Source organism: Ictalurus furcatus, chromosome 1 (assembly GCF_023375685.1).
Source record: "Ictalurus furcatus strain D&B chromosome 1, Billie_1.0, whole genome shotgun sequence".
NCBI lineage: Eukaryota > Metazoa > Chordata > Actinopteri > Siluriformes > Ictaluridae > Ictalurus > Ictalurus furcatus.
Genome location: NC_071255.1, coordinates 1,591,656 through 1,616,871, shown reverse-complemented (window position 1 = coordinate 1,616,871; position 25,216 = coordinate 1,591,656). Strand labels below are relative to the sequence as shown.

Below are 25,216 nucleotides of genomic sequence, written 5' to 3'. Positions count from 1 at the left end.
AGGTTTTAAGGTTTGGATTAGTGTTTAGAGTTATATTTTGGAGGTCATGATTTGTGGAAGTTGAGGTTGTAATTTAAAGGCGGTATTTTTGAGGTCATCGTTCAACGATCGGAGTTGATTATTTTATTTTACGACCAAGAAAATCGACAAATTAACTTATGAACTTTTCAGATCCTTAGGATGCAGCAGCATCTATTTAAGTCTTGCTCAGAATTTCAGGAAAACAAGCGTCCTTCAAACCCAGATTGGTTTGGTAAAAGATGCTGATTGGAACAGAGATTAAATAAAACTAAAGGCAAGTGTCTTCTGTCTCACATTTCCTACAATAATGTTTATGTTTGCCCGTGTGATATCTCAGTTTAACAGACTGGACGAACAGCAATCGCCTCGGAGATGGAGGAGATGAAACAATCGAGAGAGAGAGAGAGCGAGGGCGAGAGAGAGAGAGAAAGGAGGGGAGGGATTGTGGGAAGGCACTTGTCTCTCATATTCGAGAGTGGCCCCACACACACTCTCAGCTGGACCACAAACATCTAAGAAACATTATCTTCTTATCCATATCTTCATTTCCACAATCTTTTTCTTCTCCAGAGTTTAGGTCGAGTTTGACAGAAATGGCCAGTTTTATCTTGCAGCATTTGTACATGGACAAATAAAGAATTTTTTTGCTTTTTGCTCAGCTCGTTTTTACGCCTCATTTCTTTTGAACTCGGCTGAAGGTAAGACTTTAACCTTTTATTTGGGGGTGGTTGTTTTTGTTTTTTTTTAGCTTAAAATCTGACCGAGAAAACCCGAGAGTTGCTTTCAAGCTCCAACAGGTGTTTGTTACGACACCACAGTGCTCTATTATTCCAGATATTTTTTAAAACCTGGCAGTGAGTCCACAACCTATTTATTCATTTTCAAACTAAAATGCTTTGAAAATAGATTCATTTAATTATGTATTTAATAAAATGTATTTTCCTTCAGCTATTTTATTTACTTCTTAAAACCCCCCATTCAGGCTTTAATTATAGGTGTTAAATTGAGCTGCTTGAGCTCGTCGTCATTACCGAAAAGCACGTTTTCCGCACTTGCGTGGAAGCTCTAGATATGTTGTAAATAGATAACTCCCTTTATTACATTTGATTTTTTTTTTTTTTAAGAGAGCTCTCATTTCATGTTCCCTAATTTTGTCAACAACTATAATACTCGTCATAATATTATACCCAATCAAAAAATTCCTATTATGAACTTCTAACGTCAGACCTCAATCGAGACAACTTGTTTGTGGAAATTTTTGGTTGTGATCCGTGAACAAACATGGCAGCCTGTCGTGTCAGGATCGTTTTTTTCGGAGTGTTGCTCGTTTGTAACATCAACATGGCCGCTTCGCTCCACCCCTCCCGTCATCAGTCCCTTTCCTACATCTGCATTCTCTTCCCTCAGCAAAGCCCCATGCTCAGAAGCAGAGCTCCGGCCGCACTCATGTCCTCAGTCATCGCTCCCTCCAATCCCTCTGGCTCCACGGGACCCAAAGAGGTGGAGTTGATCCTGGTGAAGGAGCAGAACGGTGTTCAGTTCACCACCTCCGCCCTCGTTGCACCGACCGGCCAGACTCATCCGTCTGGAGAGGAGCGAGAAACCTGGGCCAAGAAAATCGACTTCCTGCTGTCGGTCATCGGCTTCGCAGTGGACCTCGCCAACGTCTGGAGGTTCCCGTACCTGTGCTACAAGAATGGAGGAGGTAAGAGGGGAAAATTTTTGTTTTATGGTCAACTTTGATCATTCTTTAAAAACATCACCAGGGTAAGCCAGAGACAGTTACTATTAAGCAGAAGCTCCTTAGATGCCTGCAGAAATGCCTCCAAGATGACCTGCAAGATCAGTTCCAAATTAACTGAGACAATTTTGTGTACGAATTTGATTCGAATATGATCTTAGATATTCTCAACAAACCTAGCGTTTATTAGTACCTAGAAACGTGTTAACCAGCCAACTCTTCGAGCAGTTTATCAGCTCTATCTCAGAAGATGCCTTTCTTTTCTCCAGACGTCAAGCAGACAACAGGACTACAGAAATGTCAATCCTGCTTATCCTGTTAATCCAGGGCATTCTGGAGCGCCAACTGGAACCATTTTAAAATGAGCACTTCTGAGCCATTATACAACTATATATTATTACATACGCCCAGGGTGCAAAGAAACCTGGACAATCCAAAGCTTTTCTTTTTTTTTAAATCAACTATTAATTCTGTGAGAGGCAAAACCCTAGCAGTTGCAGCACTCCAAAGCCATTTTAGATACATCCAAGAGTCATATAAATATATTTTTGTGATGTCAGTTTATATATTTAGACTTATATATTTATATTGAGATTTAATTCACATTAGGAACATTTTTTTTGTTTTGTTTTTCCGTTGTCCTCAGCATCAGTGTAAGGTCTGCTCTGTAAATGAAAAAATGTCTGATCTCAGCCTCAGCTTCTAATTTATTCGCTTAAAGAATTACTTTATATTTGTGCTCGTTTTTAGATCACACTAATCGATGGCTCTTTATTATTTTCCTGTAGAATTTTTTTTTTTAACCTGGAAGTGAGCCATCACACTAGCACAGCATAGTATTTTTAAAAAACCTATTTATTAAATGAATTTAAAAATGACTAAAAGTTAGCTTATTTACATTATTACTTTTTATTTATTTATTTTGTTTAAATGTAATGAGTAATAAAAACACAGAACATGTCCAATCTCATGTCCAAATCTGATCTCAATAATAACTTTTACTTCCTTTACCCCACCGAGGTGCCTTCCTCGTCCCCTACATGTTCTTCATGGTGATTGCCGGGATGCCGCTCTTCTATATGGAATTAGCGTTGGGACAATACAACCGTGAAGGAGCTGCGGGAGTATGGAAGATTTGTCCGATATTTAAAGGTAACACCTTGACTCCGATTTAATCGTTATCTGATGCGCATAAAATAAGTAGTGCGCATTGTTCCAATCTTCTCAAACGTTCCTTAATGTAATCGACGCTTGTTCGATTCGGGTTAAGTGTAATTACGGCGTTACTTTAGTCACGTTTACAACCTCACTCTGCCTCTACACCGACCGTATACAAGCCAACGACAAGTTTCTAGAACTGTGAGAAGTTTTAACTTGAAGTCTCAAGAGTGTTCACGCTGATACAGTACGACGCTCATCTTGAAGAGGATGACGGCAAACGAAACTGAAAAACGAAACACGCGAACGGACGGCATCTTAAAAACCCGCACGCTCACGTTCAAGAACGTCCGTGTTTAAGCAAGCCCGTTTTCGGATTGATGACGTAAGCAGAAGCTAGTCACACTCTTAAAATCACAGATCTATCGCTATAGGATCGTCATCGTCACGTACGCCGACATGGAGACATGTAATCTCACGGTTCTTAAACAACAACAAAAAAAATCGTACAGTGTAAAACAGTGTAGCTAGCGATTAGCTAGCTTGTGCAATTCGTATTTGCCAGTTGCCTAGCAACACCTCCATACTGTAGCCATGTGGTCATGTGTTTGCTTTCCCAATCAGTAGTTGCAGAACATTCAGTAATTTATTACCATTTTGTACTGATTAAAGAATCTATATGTAATACATATACACACACACACACACACACACACACCATTGCAATATGAAAGTGTAATACAGGTACGTACCTGCTGTAGTGTCATATCGGTAGTCGGTATCAGGTGTTTTCCATGAATGCTGCGTGTTAGGTGTGTACATGCAGTGCATCGCCTGGATGAAGGAACAGAGGACACGTTCAGTCAGACACGAGACAGGTACTGTTTATCTCTCGACAAAAACTCTGAAATGGAAGACAGTCAAATTGGCTTTTAGTCTCAAAACCCTAAAAGCACGCCATTTTCACCTTAGCTGACTGGAGGGAGATTAACACGCTTCAGGAACCCGCAGATCCGCGTCACCTCTGTTGCAGGTTTTTTCCTATAACTTGTACTCGGGCGTGTTGGATGGCCAGTCATGAATATATTATATATACAGTATATAGAAAAATAATATAGAAACTTTAGAACATGTTGCATTTTTTTCATCCTCAAAATATGTACAACATCCATATACCAGGCCTTTTACTTTACATATACTAAAGCCAAAAAATAAAAATCTGTGTGAAAAGATATTTCATACCTAGAACATGGAAAAAGGAACCGTACACACCTGAGGAAAACCTCAAGCAATACATCTGCAAGAATAAATGGTATTTTATGAGAAAAAGAGGAGCTGCATGCTTTTCTTTACAGAACAATCATGCCAAGTTACAATCACTGATAATGTTAACACGGGTAACTAATGTACCAAAAGAAAGTTATTTATAGCTAGCTAAAGTTACCACAAAGATGTTATGTCTAACTACCTAAAATTACCACATGAGGATCTGGATGTTATTCAACAGAACCCACAGAATATTATTCTAACTAGTTATAATTACTACACAGTGAGACTCAAAACAAGTAAATGTACCACAGGACGATAACCAAACTCACAAGGTTTACCACAGAAAATTATTCTAACTAAAGTGACAACAGGATGTTTATCTAGCTAATATCACCACAGACTGCTACTACAACTGGCTAACGTTACCGCATAATGTTATGTCTGGCTAGCTAAATTTACCAAAGCCCGTTATGGATATTGAATCTCAAGTTAACATAGCATGTCGTGACTAGCTAGCCAAAGCTACCACAAGAGGGTCTAGCTACCAAAAATGATCACGTAAGGTTATTTCCTTGCTCAAGTTACCACAGGATGATAACCTATCCAGCTAAACGCAAATTCTTGCGTCTAGCTAGCTAAATTTACCACACAATGTTGTTGAATAAATATGATTCAAACTTGCCACAGGATATATTCAAACTAGCTAAACCTACCACTGGTGTCTCCTCTAACTAGCTATGGTTAACACGACATTATCGGTGCCTAAACATACAAGATATTTCAACTATATAAATTTACCACAGGATATTATATAAATGAGCTAGACTTGGCAGAGCGTAGTGTTCAAACTTCAGCTAATTTGAAAATCTCCTGCGGCTCCTGTAGGAAAATCGTGTCTGTAGGTAAATGTTCAACTAGCTGAATTTATGACGGGAGTTTATGGACGTTCTTCATACTGAAGTTAAAAGGTACCCGACAATCCAGGTTTACCATAGAAAGTTACTGTAGCTAGCTACATTTCAGCACACAAACGTTATTCAAGCTAGCAAAGGTTGCGCTAGCTGGCTAAATTTACCACAGGTGGTTATGGAGGTCATTCAGACCAACTTAAGCTCCTACAGGATATTCTCCAAACTAGATAAAGCTAGTCTAACTAGCCAAGTTTGAACAGTTAAATTTACCACAGGATGTTATGGCTGTTATTCCAACTAGCTCATTCATCACGCGAATAACAACAAGCATGATTGTCCGCTCCCCCGTGTTTAGCTACAGGTGTGCGATCAAATTTAGATTCGGACAGACCGAGCCATCAGAACGAGGGAGAGGAAGAAAGAGAGACAGACATCTTAATGACAAGCTCTGTTTTCTGTGCGCCTGCCGCTCGGCGGGAGATTACTGTAATTACTGCTGATCAACACGTTCACTTCCTTGCGATCGATGCTCTGCAAAGCGCCCGAAAATTGCACATGTGCACACAATGAGAGGACGCGAATGTGTCTCCTAGCAAACCCCCCCCTCCACCCACCCACCCCACGTTAGCCACAGACGTCCCTCCGATCCAGACAGAGATATTTTATCACATCGCAATTACAGCAATTAGAAAATCCCTGATATTAACCCTCTTGTCAAGCTTAGGGATCCTCCTGATGGCATGGAGGTGTGGAAATAATCAGACGACACCCTAATGCCGTTACAGCGCCCTCCAGAAATATCGGCACCCCTTCAGAAAATGAGCAAAAACAAATGTATAAAAAGGTTTAAACACATGCAACGTACACGGACATTACGAGATTAATAAAATTTTTGTTTTTGCTGTTTTCAAAACTATCAGCACCTTTATCATTTTTATTTATATATACACACACTTACCATGAGGGGAGTATAAAGGACTTATTTATTTATTATAGGTGTGCAACCTTTAATTTATACCTCAGGGAAACAGGGCATGTTAAAAAGCAATGATAAAAACATTATGGGAACTAACAGAAATGAATTGATCGTTTAAAATATTCCGTAAAGCATGTCAAATTGTATATTTTGAAGAACACAATTTCAATTAAAAAAAAAAATAGTTGTTTTAGTTGGAACAAAGATAAAAACTGGTTACTGGGAGCAAAGGACAATATAAGTTCTTCCAGGAAATATTTCTTAATGATGTCAATAACTTTAGCACATGTATTTTGCCTTAAAATAAAAAAAAAAGAAGAATGAATGAATGAATAGTTCTAATGATATTTGAGCAAAGTTAAATAATACTCCATTGTCTGTGTGGAGAATTTAACTTAGTGTGTAACGTTTGTTCGCTTTATGAAGGGTGCCAATAATTCTGGCCTGCACTGTAAATTCATTGAAACTTCCACGATTTTTTTCAACTACCCAAACGCTTTGTTACTGCTTCACATTCCCCGTCTGCGCTGAGGATAAAATATTCAAGCTATTTTCCTCCTGGTTCGCGCCTCGAGGGATTAGCGGATTTATTACCGCCGCTTTGGGCTGCTGATGAGAAGAGACAGACAGATGAGACGTTCTTTTGGCGACGGGGAGTCAGAAATTATGAGGCGTGATCTAAAAACCCACTAGCAGCAAGAACGTCAGACGCTAGTACTACGAGCTACGAGTCGTGGAGAAGTATTCCTGCGTGTACTGTACGGTTCCCCCTGTCCTCAGGTGTCGGCTTCACGGTGATCCTCATCTCGCTGTACGTGGGTTTCTACTATAACGTCATCATCGCCTGGGCGCTGTTCTACCTGTTCTCGTCGTTCTCCGCCGAGCTGCCGTGGGTCGACTGCAACAACACGTGGAACAGTGCAAACTGCTCGGACCTGAACGCCACCTTCCTGAATGACTCGCACAAAGCCACGCCCGCTTTGGAGTACTTCGAGTGAGTGCGCGCTATAAAGCACAACGTTAAACTTTAAAGCAGTAACCCTAGCTTGCTATTAGCTCTGAAAGTTGGTTTTATAAACGTAGCGCTAGGCTAATATTCGCTACGTGGTTAGCATCACTAATGATAACATTAGCGCTGTGATCTGTTATGTTGCATATCTAGCTAAACTTGCTAGCGAGATGTTTATCTAGCTTATCTTTACAAATGTCGTTGTTTGTCATTTATGAGTGTTTTTTTTTGTTCTGCAGGCGTGGTGTTCTGCACCTTCAGGACAGTACGGGGATCGATAATCTCGGCCTGCCTCGCTGGCAGCTCACTTCCTGTCTCGCTGTCGTCATCGTCATCCTTTACTTCAGTCTGTGGAAGGGAGTCAAGACCTCAGGCAAAGTGAGACAATTCTTTAGATCAGAAGGGCAGAGACTTAAATGAACGAAAGGAGATGTGTATAAAAATATAGGCGGTCACGACAATAATAAAACCTGTGTGTGTGTGTGTGTAGGTGGTGTGGATCACTGCCACGATGCCTTACGTGGTTCTGACGGTTCTCCTGCTGAGGGGTGTGACTCTGCCTGGAGCCATCGACGGTATTAAAGCCTACCTCAGTGTGGACTTCCTGCGCCTGTGTGATGCTCAGGTACACACACACACACACAAATCATTGTGTGCAGAGTTGGTCATAGCAATGGTGTGATTAATTGGCAGTTGAGCTGCTTAAGTGCACATGGATGTGAAAAACCACTCGCACAAGTACAGTATATTACAGAATATTTACGACAAACCTTAACGGATGGATGAACAGAAACACATGGGTGGAGGGATACGATATCAAATTCAAGTTCCCGACTGTTCGAGTAGGTGGACAGATGGAGAGCTGGATACCTGGACAGAGGGAAAGGTAGATAAATGGATGGAGAGACAGACGGACAGACGAACAGGCTGTAGCGGTGTGAACGCGGTCTGGTCCGTATCCTCTCCTGGTGTGTCATGGTGGAAGTGCGTGAATCGCAGGATCGCTGTCGGCGTTTGTGATACATTTCGCCGTGTCTCGCTGGTCACTCGCTCAAACGACCTCAAAGCTGCAGTTTGAGAATTAGATTAGACGCATGCGAGCGGCGGCAATTTGCAAAATTACCCTGCATTCAACGAGTTCCTTTCATCTCTGAGCTCAATGAGTTCCTGCAATTATCCCTAATGACGGCACTGCAGCCGCTTTGTGTGCGTGCGTGTGTGTGTTTGTGTGTGTAGGTCTGGATCGAGGCGGCGACGCAAATCTGCTTCTCTTTAGGAGTCGGCTTCGGCGTTTTAATCGCCTTCTCCAGCTACAACAAATTCACCAACAACTGCTACAGGTACACACACACTGTACACACACTGATTTCGTCATCTTATCCAGCAACAAGGTCATCGACAAATGCTACAGGGTACAGACATACTACACACATTGTACACTCACGGTACACACTGAACGTACCCATATTGTACTCACACACACTACCGAGTCCCGAACACTAATTGGAAGGCTGTTCCATAACTGTGGGGCTTTGTAAGAGAAAGCTCTTCCCCCTGCTGTAGCCTTCACTATTCCAGGTACCAACAAATATCCTGCACCTTTTGATGGAAGTAGGCGTGGCGGATCATAAAAGACCATAAGTTCACCCGGGGACTGTGGCGTGTGACTATTCAATGCTTCATAGGTCAATAATAGTATTTCATAATCAATGTGAAATTTTACTGGGAGCCAGTGCAGTGTTGATATGATCGGGGTGATGTGGTCGTATCTTCTGGTTCTAGTAAGGACTCTTGCAGCTGCATTCTGGACTAAGAAAAAAAGCAGTGGGCCTAAAACAGAACCTTGCAGAACACCAAACTTTACCTCAGTATGCATAAAGTTACATCTACGAACTGACCGCGATCAGTCAAATAAGACCCGAGGCAGGAGAGGGCTGTTCCCTTAATGCCAACAACGTTTTCTAGTCTATCAAGGAGAATAGTATGACCTATAGTATCAAAAGCTGCACTAAGGTCAAGTAACACGAGCAAGGAGACACAACCCTGATCAGAGGCCAGTAGGTGGTCATCTACTACTTCAACCAGCGCTGCCTGTGTTATGATTAGGTCTAAACCCTGACTGGAACATTTCATGAATGTTGTTCCTGTATGTAAGTACGAGCATAGCTGCTGTGTACAACCTTTTCTAATATCTTGGAGATAAAGGGGAGATTTGATATAGGTCTATAGCTGGACAATTGACAGGGGTCGAGGTCAGGTTTGTTAATCAGGGGTTTGATAGTTCTTTGGGATCAGACGATGATCCAATAATAGCTGATAAGTCTGGGAGATTCTGTATTCAGACAGTACACTGTACTCACACACACACACGCCACTCAACATATGCTCACACTGTTATATACACGCTGTACTCATGTAAACTACACTGTACAGACAACACATTGTATGGAGTGTATAAATTGTACTTAATCATACTACACAGTACTCACAGTATACACACTGCACATACACTATAGACAAAGGACACTCACTATACACATACACCATGTGCTTACTCAATATACTCACTATATACACACACTAAACTGAACACACAGACAGTACAGTGTACACACAACTCACATTCGTTACACACACACTATATAAATTGTACTCTATCATACTACACATTGTATACACACTGCACAATCATTGTATACGCAGCGCACATACACAGTAGTTCTCACACTACACAGCATACATTCGCCGTACTCACACTGAGTACTCACGCACCCTACACACTGCGTACACACTGTACTCAGTCATAATACACACTGCAAATACACTGTAGACAACATACCCTCAGTGCACTCACGCCACGCTCATACTGCACACAATGTACTCACAGTGCTCATACAAACTACACACTGCACAACGTACTCACACTACACACACCACTCACACTGCAACTCACTTTACACACACTGCAAGTCACACTGTACACACACACACACACCACAAGTCACACTGTACACACACACACACACCACAAGTCACACTGTACACACACACACAAGTCACACTGTACACACACACACCACAAGTCACACTGTACACACACACACACCACAAGTCACACTGTACACACACACACAAGTCACACTGTACACACACACACCACAAGTCACACTGTACACACACACACACCACAAGTCACACTGTACACACTCACAACAAGTCACACTGTACACACACACACACACACACACTACAAGTCACACTACACACTGCAAGTCACACTGTACACACTGCAAGTCACACTGTACACATACTGCACACACTGCAAGTCACACTGTACACACTGCAAGTCACACTGTACACACTGCAAGTCACACTGTACACATACTGCACACACTGCAAGTCACACTGTACACACTGCAAGTCACACTGTACACATACTGCACACACTGCAAGTCACACTGTACACACTGCAAGTCATACTATACACACTGCAAGTCACACACTACACATCACACTACACACACTGCACATCATGCTATACACATTGCAAGTCACACTGTACACACTGCACGTCATACTATACACATACTGCACACACTGCAAGTCGTACTGTACACATACTGCACACACTGCAAGTCATACTATACACACTGCAAGTCACACACTGTACACATTGCAAGTCACACACTGTACACATACACACTGCAAATCACACTGTATACACACTGCACATCATGCTATACACCTTGCAAGTCACACACTGCAAGTCATATTGTACACACTGCAAGTCACACATTGCAAGCCACACACCGTACACACTGCAAGTCATACTGTACACATACTGCACACAGTGCAAGTCACACACTGCAAGTCACATACACAGCAACACACTGTACACACTGCAAGTCATACTGTACACACTGCAAGTCATACTGTACACATACTGTACACACTGCAAGTCATACTGTACACACTGCAAGTCATACTGTACACATACTGTACACACTGCAAGTCATACTGTACACACTGCAAGTCATACTGTACACACTGCACACACTGCAAGTCATACTGTACACATTACAAGTCACACACTGTCACACACTACACACTGCAAGTCATACTGTACACATACTGCACACACTGCAAGTCACACACACACTGCAAGTCACACTGGCCACATTGCAACTCACATCGTATACACACACTGCAAGTCACACATCGTATACACACACACTCACTGCAAGTCACACGTTGTACACACACTGCAAGTCACACTGTATACACTGCAAGCCACACATCATACACACACACAGCAAGCCACACATCATATACACACACACAGCAAGCCACTCATCATATACACACACACACACACACACAGCAAGCCACCCATCACATACACACACACAGCAAGCCACACATCATACACACACACACTGCAAGTCACACATTAAACACACACACGCACCCCGTACACACACTGCAAGCCATATGTTCACACAAATGATTCATTCACACTGTGCACACCCATGCGTACACGGTACACTGCTGTGAACGTCCTGTTAGACATTAACAGGCCTGTTGTTTATTGCAGTTGCCATTTTCAGACTGGACTCCACACACTGCAAGTGATAAAGACTCTGATACTGTTCATCACAAGGCTGTTTACTGTGTGTTCACAGAGACGCCATCATCACCAGCTCCATCAACTCCCTGACCAGCTTCTTCTCCGGCTTCGTCATCTTCTCCTTCCTGGGCTACATGTCGCAGAAACACAACGTGGCCCTGGATAAAGTCGCCACTGACGGTGAGTGTGTTCTCTGTCAGGAGAGGGAACTTTGTACGATTACCGGGACCTACTGGAAACTGCGAGACTGGACCAGATGGATTTCACTGAGAGGAGGAAACCGTATTTAAATGAGTCGGCTTGCGTTATAGTATTTTCTAACGTCATATTGCCGGTGATTTTCATATTGAAGTTATTTTCTAACGTCATATTATTTATTCAGTATTCATCCATTTCAAGCTAAAAGTAGCACCGAACTGGTGAGAAAGAGACGGACGCTTTGAGAACGTATTTAGAGATGGACAGAGATTGAGAGAGCAAGACAGACAGAGATAGACAGATAACCGAACAGAAAGATAGTCAGACAGGCAGACAAGCCTTTGGATGGATGGATGGATTGTTGGATGAGGCAGACATATGGATAGATGGAAGGAAGGATGGATGGATGATGTATGCATGGATGGATGGATGGATACAGACCCTTGGATGGATAGATGGATGAGGAAGACCCATAAATGGATAGATCGATGAGACATACTTATGGATGGATGGATGAAGACAGGCCTACGGATGGATGGATGGACTGATGGATGTGGCAGATATATGGATGGATGGATGAATGAATGCAGACAGACCCTTGGATGGATGGATGAGAGACCTGTGGATGGATGGATGGATGGATGAATGAATACAGACCCTTGGATGGATGGATGGATGAATGAATACAGACCCTTAGATGGATGGATGAGAGACCTGTGGGTGGATGGATGGATGGATGAATGAATACAGACCCTTGGATGGATGGATGTAGAGAGACCTATGGATGGAGGGATGGAAGGATTTAGACAGACCTGTGAACAGAAGAATGGATTGAAAGATTGATGAATAAATAGATGGAGATGGTAAAGAAAGAGAGACAGATCATTACGTGGATGAAGGAACAGATGGAGACCTTTGGACGGAAAGACAGACAGATTAATAAACAGACATTAATAACGCAACATCTTTCATGTCCTGCAGGTCCTGGTTTGGTGTTTATAATTTACCCAGAAGCCATTGCGACGTTGCCAGGCTCCTCCGTTTGGGCTGTGATCTTCTTCATCATGCTCCTCACGCTGGGCATCGACAGCGCCGTGAGACCCTCCCAAAATCTGTTTATTAAAACACCTTAAACACACTAGTACAAACTTTTCAAAACTAAACGTTTACGTATGAAGTGTTATACATACAATTATAAATAAAATTTTTTTTTTAAAAATCACAGAAAGTACAACTTTGTGAAGGTTTCTCTCAGAGATGTAGCGAATGCTGGATGAATCTGTGCTCACACGAAAAGTTACAGCTTCACCTCTGACTGCTGCAAAGCGCCGACACTGGAGACTCCTTCCATAAAGTTTTAAACAAACGTCTCCTAAGAGAGAAATTCACCATAGCAATGATTCGTCACTGTCGGCGAGAATCCGTGTATTTATTCTGAAATGTATCTGCTGTAGATGGGCGGGATGGAGTCTGTGATCACGGGACTCATCGACGAATTCAAGTTCCTGCACAAACACAGAGAACTGTTCACACTCTTCATCGTGGTGTCCACCTTCCTCATCTCGCTCTTCTGCGTCACCAACGTGAGTGAGACACAAACATGGCCGCCTGGCCAGGCCGGGGACCAGGACCGAGGCTAGACTTCAATTTAAGAGACGGAATTCATAGCTTCATCCGATTCTACAAATCTCTGATGCGTGCTAAGACACCCCCTCCCTCCCCCTCCCTCCCTCTCCATTCCTTACAGGGAGGAATCTACGTCTTCACGCTGTTGGACCACTTTGCGGCAGGGACATCGATCCTCTTCGGCGTGCTGATTGAAGCCATCGGCATCGCCTGGTTTTATGGTGAGTGTGTGTGTGTTCAGGGAAGCTGATTCTCCATTACAGAAGTGACAGCCAATCAGGGATGAGAGAGGCAGGTTGTGTTCCAATTCGTCATCGCTTCATTAGCTCAGTGTGGACGCGTCCCAATCCACACACACTACTCACTACATAGGGCCAAACGAGCACCCTATTCACTCCGCTGTGAGTGCGGCCCGAACGCACAGTTCACGACACGGAGCCAAATCTCATGATTACAGCATATACATCGTGCCATTTGAATTTTATGGGTTAAAGAGGAGACCATGTGAGCTGTGGTTAATACAGTGGAAGGAAAAAAGATAATCTACGGACGAGTACATCCTGCTGAAAGCTGAACTTTCCGAACGTTCCCCGAGGCGATTCTCATCTAAACGACTGACCTGAACTTCAAAAGACCAGCAGGGTCATCAGAGACCAATTTGAAGAGAACGCTGACTGACCTTTGACCTGGCAGGTCACCAGAATCAAGGCTGTGACCCAAAAACTTGGGCCTTTTTTCCCCAGAAAAAGCTAAACGAGTCACGCCTGAGGAGCATCAGCGCTGACAGCGACCTGCGGCGGGAAACGCGCGTCACCGACATGCTGCCGCTATTTATAGCCGCAACGTCTCTCCGAATCTCTCGTTCCTCTTTGATTAGAGCATCTGGTCACATATATAAAAGGCACAACGTGCACCAGAGGGAACATTCGGTTCTGTTCACGACTCGGCAAAAGACTCGGGTGATCGTGATTAGTTTTATAGAAAAACAGTTAGCAAAGGAAAACAATACAACTCTCACACAGATCGCACTGAGCTAATGGGCGTGGCCTAATACTTAAATGAGCATGTAGCAACCACCCAATTATAGCGTTACGCAGTAGCTACGCTCACTAGATTAGCTTTCAATCTACAAGTTAGATCGCTAGGTCAGCCCATGTATTTCACTCGCTAGGCCAGTTTTTGCTAGCTACGCTCGGTGAAGACTGGTTTAATAAATGTAGCCTTATGATTGGTCAGGGTGAAGCTTACGCAATGTTTTACCAATGATTAGCCCCACCCACTTTACATTGAAAGGGAAGAAATTCTGCTGTTTCCCCAGTGAAGTAGTGTGTGTGTGTGTGTGTGTGTGTGTAGGTGTGGATCGTTTCAGTGACGATATCCAGGAGATGATTGGGCAACGACCAGGAATTTACTGGCGACTCTGCTGGAAATTCGTCAGTCCTTGTTTCCTGCTGGTACACGACTCTCTCTCATCACTTATAGAAGTTTTGGTGGTTATGCAGCTGGAAATTAACCGCGCTAAACCAGCGCTAGTTACCAAAAGGTTCCGAGTTCCCGAAAGCACCACTCTTGACTAAGACTCTTATGCTTATGTTTTCACCTCCAGGTTGTAAAAACAAACACTATTGCCACATGGTAGTGCTTGTAGATCCAAGTAATGCTAATGCTAATAAAGAAGTTAGCTGAAAAATTGTTTCATACCTGTAGACGTTAAACTTGTTTGGTGTCTGATTGGTCAGGAGTTCAAAATGTACCTCTAAACAGGTTGTTTTTTTTCCACCGTTGTAAACAAATTCCTGCATTTTCTCCCTTTTCCATCCTGTATCTAGTTCATGGTGGTGGTGAGCTTCGCGACCTTCAACCCCCCGAAATACGGCTCCTACTCATTCCCCACATGGGCTAACATGCTCGGCTGGTGTCTGTCCATCTCCTCCATGATCATGGTTCCCATCTACGCCATCTACAAGTTCTGCGTCCTGCCCGGAAGCTTCTGCACCGTAGGTCCACCGCAGTGCCTACGTTAAGTGTTTACATGTTCGGAACTTTCTGGTTGTACTTAAGCATCTTACGGTGGTTCCCTGGTGGTACATGTCATCCCCCTCTAACCTACTAATGTAGAAGGTACCAAGAGCTAAAATGTTAAACTCCTGAAAAGTTCTAGAGATTAAGAGAGAAAATAATGGGCAATAATTTCCGGTTTGTACCGCACACTTACCGAGTTAATACCCACACTGTTTGAAAAAAGGGTTCCTCAGGGGGTTCTTAAAGTGTTCTCTGGCTTCTTAGCTTCCTAAAGGATCCTGCTTGGAACCATTTACGAGAGGACATCACTTTGTTGTAAGGTTCCCTCAGAGGCACAACCACAGAACCCTGAAGGTTTCGAAATGTTTCGAGTGTCGCCAACTTATGACTAAATTGTTTTGAATCATTTGTTTTCTGGTTGTAGAAACTGGCGTATGCAATCACGCCAGAGACGGAGCATCACCTGGTGGAGCGCGGTGAAGTGCGGCAGTTCACGGTACGTTCAGATGAGACTTTTAAGCTTGTCTTAAACGTGCACAATTTAACCATTTTTGTTGCATAATAATAATAAAAAAAAACTACTTTTCTTTCATATAATTTTTCTTCATTTACTTCTTAGGGGATGCTAACTTTTGCACTTGACCAAAACAAATCCTAAGAGCTGCATGTGATGTTCTCATGTGTTTTCTGTTTTCTTCTAGCTTCATCACTGGCTGGTGGTGTGAACATTGCAAAAAAAACAACAAAAAAAAAAAGAAGTAAATTCCTCCAGCTCCGTAGGGGGCGCTGTGTGCCAAACAAGCCGTACGTCTCGTCCTTCTCTTTCTCGCGTGAAAAATAATAAAATTTGAAAAAAGTGTGGCAGTGATGTGGTTTTGATCACAACATGCTCGACATTCGGTCAGAAAAAAATGAATCTATTTAAAGGCTGTATCACAAACGCTAATAGCAAACAATAGAGTTAGCGGGAAAACTTGTTACTTAGTGGTTAGGATGGTTAATAAAATTATATTCGTGCTCGATATAACTTAGCTAGCTAACACATAGCGGTGCCAAACACATCCGACATCTCCAGCACCATGTCGGAGATAACTTTGGATTTTATTTTGCCGCCATTTCCCACTGCTAAAGCAACAGGCAGCAGTACAGAGTTTCTCTGAAGCTAAAAACAGCACCACGCTGATCCTAAAAAATCGAAAGAACACCGCATTTACGCTTATAACGATATCGTTAGAGTCGACGCTATGTTTTAGTGTGTGTTTGGGATTTTTTAAATTTTATTTACAAAATGGCTGATGTTAAAGTAAGTAGGCGTGAATTTTAGCGTTTGGGACACGGCCGAATTCTCGCTGTACGATGACTGTTACGACGACTGTTTACTGTTTCTATATATTTTTTTGTGATTAGAGTACAAGCCGAGCCTTATTGATCAACGTGATTGAAGTGTCGAAAACCGTATACTGACTAAGAACCTAGAAACAAACGATGTTTAATATTATCTAGTGCTATAGTAAAACCTATACATCTTATTTGTGTTAGAAACGAGAAAAATGATGGACGTGCTGATCAGGTTTATCGAGTTAATTAAGCCATATTCGTGCATCAGCTTTACGCCACCGTTTGTTTATATCTTCACAAGTAGTTAGCATGACTCGTATTAGACACGAGGCGATAATTGGTATACACACACACACGATATACGACATTCAGTGATGAAATCTATACAAATTTCAATTTACGATAGTCATTTCTTAGTATTTTTTGTGAGAATATTGCAGAGTATTTTACTTTCAAATAAATAAATTTAAAAAACACTTAAACCAACAGTTCAGTGAAAATGTATTTTAAAAAAAAATTAAGTGTAAAGCTTCGGTGTAAAACCTGCTGGAACGTCGGAAAGCAAATTTCAGTTTTCTCAGCCGAGTTTTAAAAAACTGATATAACCAAGGAGAAATCAGATGTGCGTATATTTATCTATCATAACAGCATTGTTTCTTATCATGTATCGGAGTAAAATTGATCACCTGCTGTAAAAAAAAATATCAATAAAGAGCCTGTGGATGAAATGATTTGAGCGTGACTGGTTTTCCTGTTCGCATGGATTATTTGTCGTGGTTTCATTTCATGTCTGTAAATCTATTTATCGATTTATGTTTGTTCGTTGAATTTCGATTCATGATTTGTTTTTGACACGTATGTATATTTATAAGATGTATTGATATATATTTGTGCTTCAGAAATAACGTACTTCATGAAAACTACAAAAGAATTACTAACAATCAAGTGTTGTTTTACACACAAACATGTGGACGTGGCATCATTTTATTTTATGCTAGGTACGCTTATGGCTCTGGTTTCTGGCCAGTTTTATACAATACACTAAACCAAATACACTGACCGTACCATAAATACACAAAAACAAGAGGAAACTACCGTAACTGCTGGAGTAACACAGCTACCGTAACACAGCTACCGTAAATACACTAAACAAAAAAAAAACTACCGTAATTGCTGGAGTAACACAGCTACTGTAAATACACTAAACCACAAAGAAACTACCGTAACTGCTGGAGTAACACAGCTACCGTAAATACACTAAAACACAAAGAAACTACCGTAACTGCTGGAGTAACACAGCTACCGTAAATACACTAAATACAAAGAAACTACAGTGACTGCTGGAGTAAACTACCAGGGTGCAATGTGTAATAAATATGATGTGTTCATAAACCTTATTGGATTTGTGCACTGGTTCAGGGTTTTACGGTAGCTCTGCAACAACAGAAGTTACGGTAATTTTCCTAGTTACTCTAGACTATGCAGTTAGAGTAGGTTATGAGTGGACACATCAGTGTTAGCTTGTAGATACAATAACATAAAAAATGGCGGCAGTAATTACAACCAGAAGCAAGTCAAGAACATTATCAATACATTTAAAACACGTATATAAACATTAAAGATGGAGGAGAAAATTGGTTATATTTCTATTCTGTATATTTTTCATTTCTATGGCCTCGTTATTAACTGCGTAAAAGCGTGCTAAATCTTCTGGATAAAATTAGCGTTAAAGGACTCGGTTGTCCAAGACCACAAACCTGACTCCTTCCTTCTTCTGCTTTTCCTCAACTTTACGTCATCCTCGTCCTTTGCTCCTCTTCCTCTCCACTTCAGCGAATACGCGAGATTGCGGTAAGAAAAATAAATAATTGGGTAACACTCATGATCGCACACTGATAATATTAAATAAACGAAAAATCAACAAACGAGCATGCGCTTGTTTTAACATCCATCTGTCCGTCCTTTAGGAGGCGCTACACTAGCTTTGCTGACCTTCTGACCCCTGAGACGGTGCACGAAGCGTGGAGATTTAACAGACCTAAAACAAACCCTGCGCTAATCTTAATCTCTTTAGCCTCATGCTAATTTCGTCGACATTTAACTCTGTGCTCGTGCCGCAAAGCAATAAGCCGAACGTCTGCGCAAACGCGTGACAGATAAAGGTACAGATTTATGCGTTTACACCGAGAGACGTGTGAAGAACAGATCGCTCTTAAATCATCTGGTACAGAGATCTCGCTTTGGGCTTTTAATACTTGTGTCAGTTACACGCTTTTGGCCAGTTTACAAAAGACGTCCTGCGCGAGAGGTCTCCTTCCGTACCTGTGCTTTGTGCTTTGACGGATGTTCTGACGTTCTTCTGAGTAAACACACCAAGAGTGAACTGGGACCTGGGATCAGAGGGGTGTGAAAGTCCACTCCAAACAAGCGTATCGACTCCAACACTTATCCAAAAAAAAAAAAACAAAAGACAAATTATTACACTGGTGTTAAACAACATGCTCCTCGATCAACAAGCCTCAGACCAATGAAAGTGTGTACGAGTGATGAGTAACGAAAGAGCTCTTGCCGCATAAACTGGCATTTCCATATTGATTTTTCATACGCAGAAAAATCCAATCCTGTTTCCTCGCCAACGCGTCAATATCCAATCTGATCGTCGGCCTCGACACCACCTACCCCCACTTACACTTAATAAAAGGGGAAAGCAGATGGCCGACGCGGCCTCATAGCCATCTTATTGCTCCGTGATGGTTCTCGTGCTGCTGAATCCGAGCGTCTGATTACGCAGAGACGGACGGACGGATTGTCGTATCCGAAACGGATAGCAGCACCTGAGCACGATGGAGTCCAGACAAATCATCACAGGAGCAGGGAAAACTGCGTTATATTGGATTGGGACATGGCCTACACTGTGAGAAAGAGAACATGTAAAAATATTTCAAAAGAATTCCAACCAAACAAGATTAAACAGAGATAAATAGGCTCGTTAAGGAATAACACACTGTGTGGGGGCGCTGTGACGGGAAAATAATCAACGTCAGGGTGCCGACAGTAACCCTGCTTCGTCACAGCATTACACGGAGTGTTTTATTCCTTTTAAAAGTAATCGAATAAACAAAACCGGCGCTGAAGGGAGTCTTCTCTATAGGAAACTTTTTAATAAAGGATTCATCATCAGGGTCGCACTGGAAATACTCTTACAATCGCATACATAAACGAATTTTACATACGATTTATAGTGTTATCACAACGTCCGTGACTCTAAAATGAAGGTGTGTGTCGGATGAGAACCTGTTCCCGATGGCTGTACGTGCTGACCCCATCGTGGCGCCTCGTCCTTTCAGGAAGTGCGTGTTCACCGCTCGTGTTGTCACCGCGGCTCAATTATGAAGCACTTTAGGCTGAGTGTAAACTCTTATTATACAACACTTAGCACTCAAGCGTAATTTACAGCCTCGAAACACCAAAAAGGGACAACAAAAAAACAAACAAAAGGAAAAACCCATCAAGATCCGTGTGTTTGTGTGTGTGTGTTGGGGGAGGGGGTAGGACTCATGCATCTTTACTACACTAATATTTACTATTACAATTATACAACAGAAATATTCATGTTCTACTAATATACATATAACATAATATGATCCACTACACGCACACTCTTTGGTAACCACGTGGGTGGCTTGCTTGGGTTTGTTCCCTCTTCTACGATGTTTTGAGGCGTGGCCGCATCTAAAAGGAGGAAATTAAGCAGAAATCAATCAGTATAATATTATACAAAGATTCTACACCAAGGGTTTGGATACAAGAGGATTAAAATGATATATAAAATATAATAAATATATATGCGAGCAAGTTCATGAGCTACGCAAAGGTTAAGTTATTCGATATGGTGCAAGTAGAAAATGGCGTCCAAATAGCAGTGAATGCTAAGCCTAATTAAAGTGTAATTTTATTTGTTTCTTTTCCTTTTCACACTTGTATTTTTTATTTTTTTTTTAAACATCTACGTGCTTATTTAAAAACTGCGGTTTCACTAAATAGCTCATATCGTAGCAGTTACACAAAAATGGCGGGAATAGAAACCTTTTTCCTCAGAAATTTTGTTAAACGACTAAGAAAAGACTCCCTGAGACAAAAATTGCGATGTCGCTAAATAGCGTGCAACCGTTAAGTGCAATCGTAGTCATATACGGTCACAATTTTAGTCACACTGAGTTGTTCCATATTATTTTACCGACACGTCTGAGGAAAATGACGATTTTCCAGACACTTTTTTCGTGCGTCACTGGGAGTTTTGAGTCATATTTTTCTGTAGAAAGACCCATTAGCTATTCGCTATTTAGAAAAATCAGCCATTTTAGTCATGTGGAGCCATTTCTTAACACTTTAGCCACACATCTGAGGAAAATGTTACCTTATACTGTATGCTATTATATGCTAATTACACAAAATAGCACACAGTAGTTGTCCTTCATTTACAGATAGATGAATTTTCCTCAGATGTGTTGCTAAATTAATAAGAAAAAAGCTAAAGAGAACTAGCAGTACAATTGCGCTAAATAGCACATAGCTGTTGAGTCGAAAGACGGTGTGATTTTAGCCATAATTTACCAACACGTCTCAGGACAATGTAGCTGTTCCCGCCATTTCACTGTCATCCCCTACATAAAAGACTCAACAGCTACATGCTATTAAGCAAAACCACAATTTTAATCATATGGAGCTTTTTGGAAGTAAATTACCAACACGTCTGAGGAAAATGTTGGTATTCCCGACGTCACTGCATGTTTACATTTTCCCGTATGAAAGACTAAACAGCCGTGCGCTGTTAAACTTACGATTTCGTTAGACTACACATAGCACTTATTTTCCTCAGATCTGTTAAACAATTAATAAAATAAACACCTCCTATGAGTAAAATTACTATTTTGCTAAATAGCCTGTAGCTGCTAGGTCAAATTAGTGTCACTTTAATCGTACGTCGTCATAATTTTACTCGTATCGAGTCATTTCTTAGTTATTTTGCCGACTCATCTGAGGAAAAAAAAAAAGTGCATTAAATGTTTTTCGATATAAATAACTTAAAAGCTACAAAATTGTCATTTTTAGTCAAATCAAGCCTTTTATTTTTAAACAGATCTAAAAGACATAAATTTACATTAACCCCACCAAATCTGAGGAAAACGTTATTCCTGACTGTCTTTTTTTTTTTTTTTTTTGCAGTGCCATTTTTCTGTATATATATATATTTAAAAAAAATGCAGTGTAAGAGCTACCTGCTAGTTAGCAAAAGCATTATTTTAGTAAAATGGAGCCTTTTCGTATTAATTTAATGACGCATCTGAGGAAAATGTATTCATCTAAAAAATGTGTTCATTTTTCAACACTGTATTCTGCTCTTTTAACATGTATCCAAACCCATTTTCTCAGGGCAAAATTAATACTAAATAATAAAAATGAATTTGTAATGTGCTAATGCTAATGGGGAAAACGACGAAGACGTGTTAAACGAGCACTTTGAACAGAATTGTTTTCCTAATTTTTTTTTTCATTCCTTGTATTCCTGAGTGATGGTGCCATCTTGTGGCCAGTACCTGAAACACACTGGAGTCCAGAATGAACATGTCCAAGAGGCACTCCATGGTGCTAAACTGGAGGCTATAACCTTCTCTTACTTATTAGCAACATTACCCTTGACGCTCAGAGAGCAGAATTAAACATGTTAGACTCTACATGCAATTTAATATTATAATTATATATATGTGTGTGTGTGTTACACCTCCACACACACACATTCACACAACCCAAAACCACCTCTGTCACTTAATAAAGGTGATGCTAATGTGATGCCATGCTAACATCTATTTTGTATCTTGTTGCAGAGTATTTACTTCAAATTAGCAAAACATTCACCTTGGAACACAGCTAACGCCAACACTACAGTCACTAACGCCAGGTGCAGGGATGATAAAGAGTATTCTTTGTATTTTGGAGAACTCGATCGTGCACGTACAGCGCACACACGTTGGTGACGGAGGTTTTCGCAGAAGGACAGAGTGCTAGCGTGTTTCGTGCAGCTGTTAGAGACCAGCGCCGCGCTGGTATGAAAATTAAAATTATTAAAATAAAAATTCATTTCTGATGTGCTAATGCTGATGGGGAAAACAACGAAGATGTGTTAAACCAGCACTTTGAACAATTTTTTTTCCTAAATAAATTAATAAATAAATAAAGTGGGTCAGCGTGCCCGTCTTCCACGGTTAACAACTTTAACAATGTTTAAAGTCACGCCGTGATGGACAGAACGTGTTTCTAAGTGCAACAATGAACTAAATCATCTTATTCGTCGTCGTTATTGAGGTCATATTTTGGTTAAATTGTTTATGATCGTTATATTGCTGATGTCAAGTTGCTTGGATTCTCGTTGCTTATGTTGTGTTACTGTTAAATTGTTAGCCATGTTCCATTGTTGGTTGCTGTACGACGTTATATTAGCGGTGTGTTAAATTGTTTGTTTTGTACCTCACGTTAAGTTGTTTACCGTTTTATATCAAGTCGTTTTGTCTTGTTTTACGCTTCGACTCTTGTGTAGTTCTATCGCAACACGGTTGCATTGTTAATATTCAATCATTAGATTGTTATTATTGGTTGTAAACAAGTTGTTTCTAGTCTTTATGTTGTTCTACAGTATTACTACGTTGTTTCTTGTTATGTTCATGTGGAGATGTGGGATCGTGTTATATTGTTAAGTTGCTTTCCAAGTTTCTTTTGTTATAGTTGTGTCTTTTCTAGCTACGTTATATTGATACTGTAAAGTAGATCTTTTGTTGTTTCTTGGTGTATACTGTTGCTAGGTTACGTTACGTTCTGGTTCGATTGTTTATGTACACGTGCTATTATTTTATAGTTAAGCCGTTTCTTCTTGTTTTATTGTTGCTGCGTCGTATTAAGTTATTATATTGTAGTCTTTCCTCGTTATGTTTGTCATTTTATGTTATACTGCTCATATTATTGTTCAATTACGTTGCTTCTTGTATTAATGCTGTTTATCGCTACTTGTAGCTTCTTGTCAGTGTTATATGATGCTTACAACTAAAAAAAATTGTATTGCCATGTTCTGTATTATATTATTGGTAATATTTATTATTATTATTATTATTATTGTTAGTGGTATACTCAGTTGTAATAGTTACTTATTCATGACTAAGCGTCAGTAATTGAGAGCACACTTCATTTGGCTGGCATCATTAGAAGAAGCATCATCAGTGTGTATGTGAGGGGTGTGTGTGTGTGTGTTCACCTCACATCCTGATACAACAGCTGATGGTTTTACATGCACCTGGAACCATAAGAGCAGAACAATCTAGATCACCGTGTTCAGGTACACCGTATCTCCTGTGTCCCCTGCACGTGACGCACCACCTCAGTCTTACTCGGCTGTCACGCGACAAACAAACAAACAAATAAACTCCAGAACACATTCCCTGTGCGTCTAATTAACTCCCCTCCCTGCCAGGCAACACACAACCACTGGAACAGACACACTTATACACAAGAGCTACATCATTAACACCACTATAAGGCCTACATTAACACACTATTACCACCGCGCCGCGTGATGTATAGCCTAATAATTACGCTTATATGACTCGCATTTAAAAGCGGAACGATTATATGATCGTACATTTACATTAATCCTGGATTCTGATTGGTTAAAAGGTGTCGACTATGCTTTTGGTTTTAGAGGGGAATGAAAGGTTAATCGTTGATACGGTGAAGTTTTCTCTGCGTGTCTAACATTCACGGAAGGAGTCTCCAGTGCCAGTACTTTGTAACAGTCAGAGGGAAATCTGTAACGTTTACAGTGTGTGATTTTTCTTCCAGAGAGAGGCTTCTTTCGAGATCGTAACTAAACGCATAAAAAGTAAGGCGTGTCGCAGTTTAATAATAATAATAATAATAAAATTCGACCTGATTGGACAAATTGCTGTGGTATAAGAGGAATAAAACCTCAAGTCCCTGTGAATGAGGGGTTACTATAGAAACAGAGCACTTCCTGATTCTGACCAATCACAATCCAGTTGGATTTGTAAACCGTTAATTCACCAGTGTAGAATTCCTTCCAGTTCAGATGATTTTTCTGAGCTGGATCCTAACCCGTGTTTCCTCACCTGTACTTTCCCGTGTTTGTTTCAGTTTAACCTATCGGAGAGAAGGGAGGGGAGGGAGGGAACGGAGGGAACGGAGGGGAGGGGGGTCACGACCTCTCCATGGCAACCATTCAAAATAAACACCGGCGTACCGGAGATGCTCGGCG

General features: G+C 41.2%; 1 protein-coding gene and 2 long non-coding RNA genes across 5 annotated transcripts; 1 reads left to right on the top strand and 2 right to left on the bottom strand.

The window, feature by feature from the left end:
- Positions 1-1,302: 1,302 nt before the first annotated feature.
- slc6a3 (solute carrier family 6 member 3) lies at positions 1,303-16,336 on the top strand. Of its 2 annotated transcripts, XM_053648008.1 has the most exons (14): positions 1,303-1,726; positions 2,783-2,914; positions 6,857-7,070; positions 7,325-7,463; positions 7,576-7,710; positions 8,322-8,425; positions 11,768-11,892; positions 12,892-13,004; positions 13,365-13,493; positions 13,658-13,757; positions 14,890-14,990; positions 15,366-15,533; positions 15,983-16,054; positions 16,260-16,336. In XM_053648008.1, the coding sequence occupies exons 1-14, from the start codon at positions 1,303-1,305 to the stop codon at positions 16,281-16,283; spliced, it is 1,980 nt and encodes a 659-aa protein (XP_053503983.1). In that variant the 3' UTR covers positions 16,284-16,336. The 2 variants fall into 2 exon arrangements, with proteins under 2 accessions (XP_053503983.1, XP_053503905.1); XM_053647930.1 differs by lacking the exon at positions 16,260-16,336 and having other exon boundaries at positions 15,983-16,157.
- Positions 1,580-4,229, bottom strand: LOC128622047 (uncharacterized). The gene is made up of 3 exons (XR_008388350.1): positions 3,888-4,229; positions 3,673-3,754; positions 1,580-1,709 (listed from the first exon to the last, which is right to left on the bottom strand). It is a non-coding gene; the product is annotated as an uncharacterized LOC128622047 (long non-coding RNA).
- LOC128621993 (uncharacterized) lies at positions 15,784-25,215 on the bottom strand. Of its 2 annotated transcripts, XR_008388346.1 has the most exons (7): positions 25,071-25,215; positions 24,200-24,336; positions 20,555-20,628; positions 20,191-20,353; positions 19,586-19,808; positions 19,219-19,340; positions 15,784-18,723 (listed from the first exon to the last, which is right to left on the bottom strand). It is a non-coding gene; the product is annotated as an uncharacterized LOC128621993 (long non-coding RNA). The 2 variants fall into 2 exon arrangements; XR_008388344.1 differs by having other exon boundaries at positions 20,191-20,628; positions 25,071-25,139.
- Between the last annotated feature and the right edge of the window lies 1 nt (position 25,216).

What these genes read in the sequence shown, in the direction of transcription:
- slc6a3 (XM_053647930.1), top strand. Translation starts at nt 1,303, where the DNA reads ATGGCAGCCTGTCGTGTCAGGATCGTTTTTTTCGGAGTGTTGCTCGTT. An exon ending in TCAGTCCTTGTTTCCTGCTG is followed by an intron (nt 14,991 to 15,365) that starts GTACACGACTCT and finishes TCCTGTATCTAG; the next exon opens with TTCATGGTGGTGGTGAGCTT. An exon ending in TGCCCGGAAGCTTCTGCACC is followed by an intron (nt 15,534 to 15,982) that starts GTAGGTCCACCG and finishes TTCTGGTTGTAG; the next exon opens with AAACTGGCGTATGCAATCAC.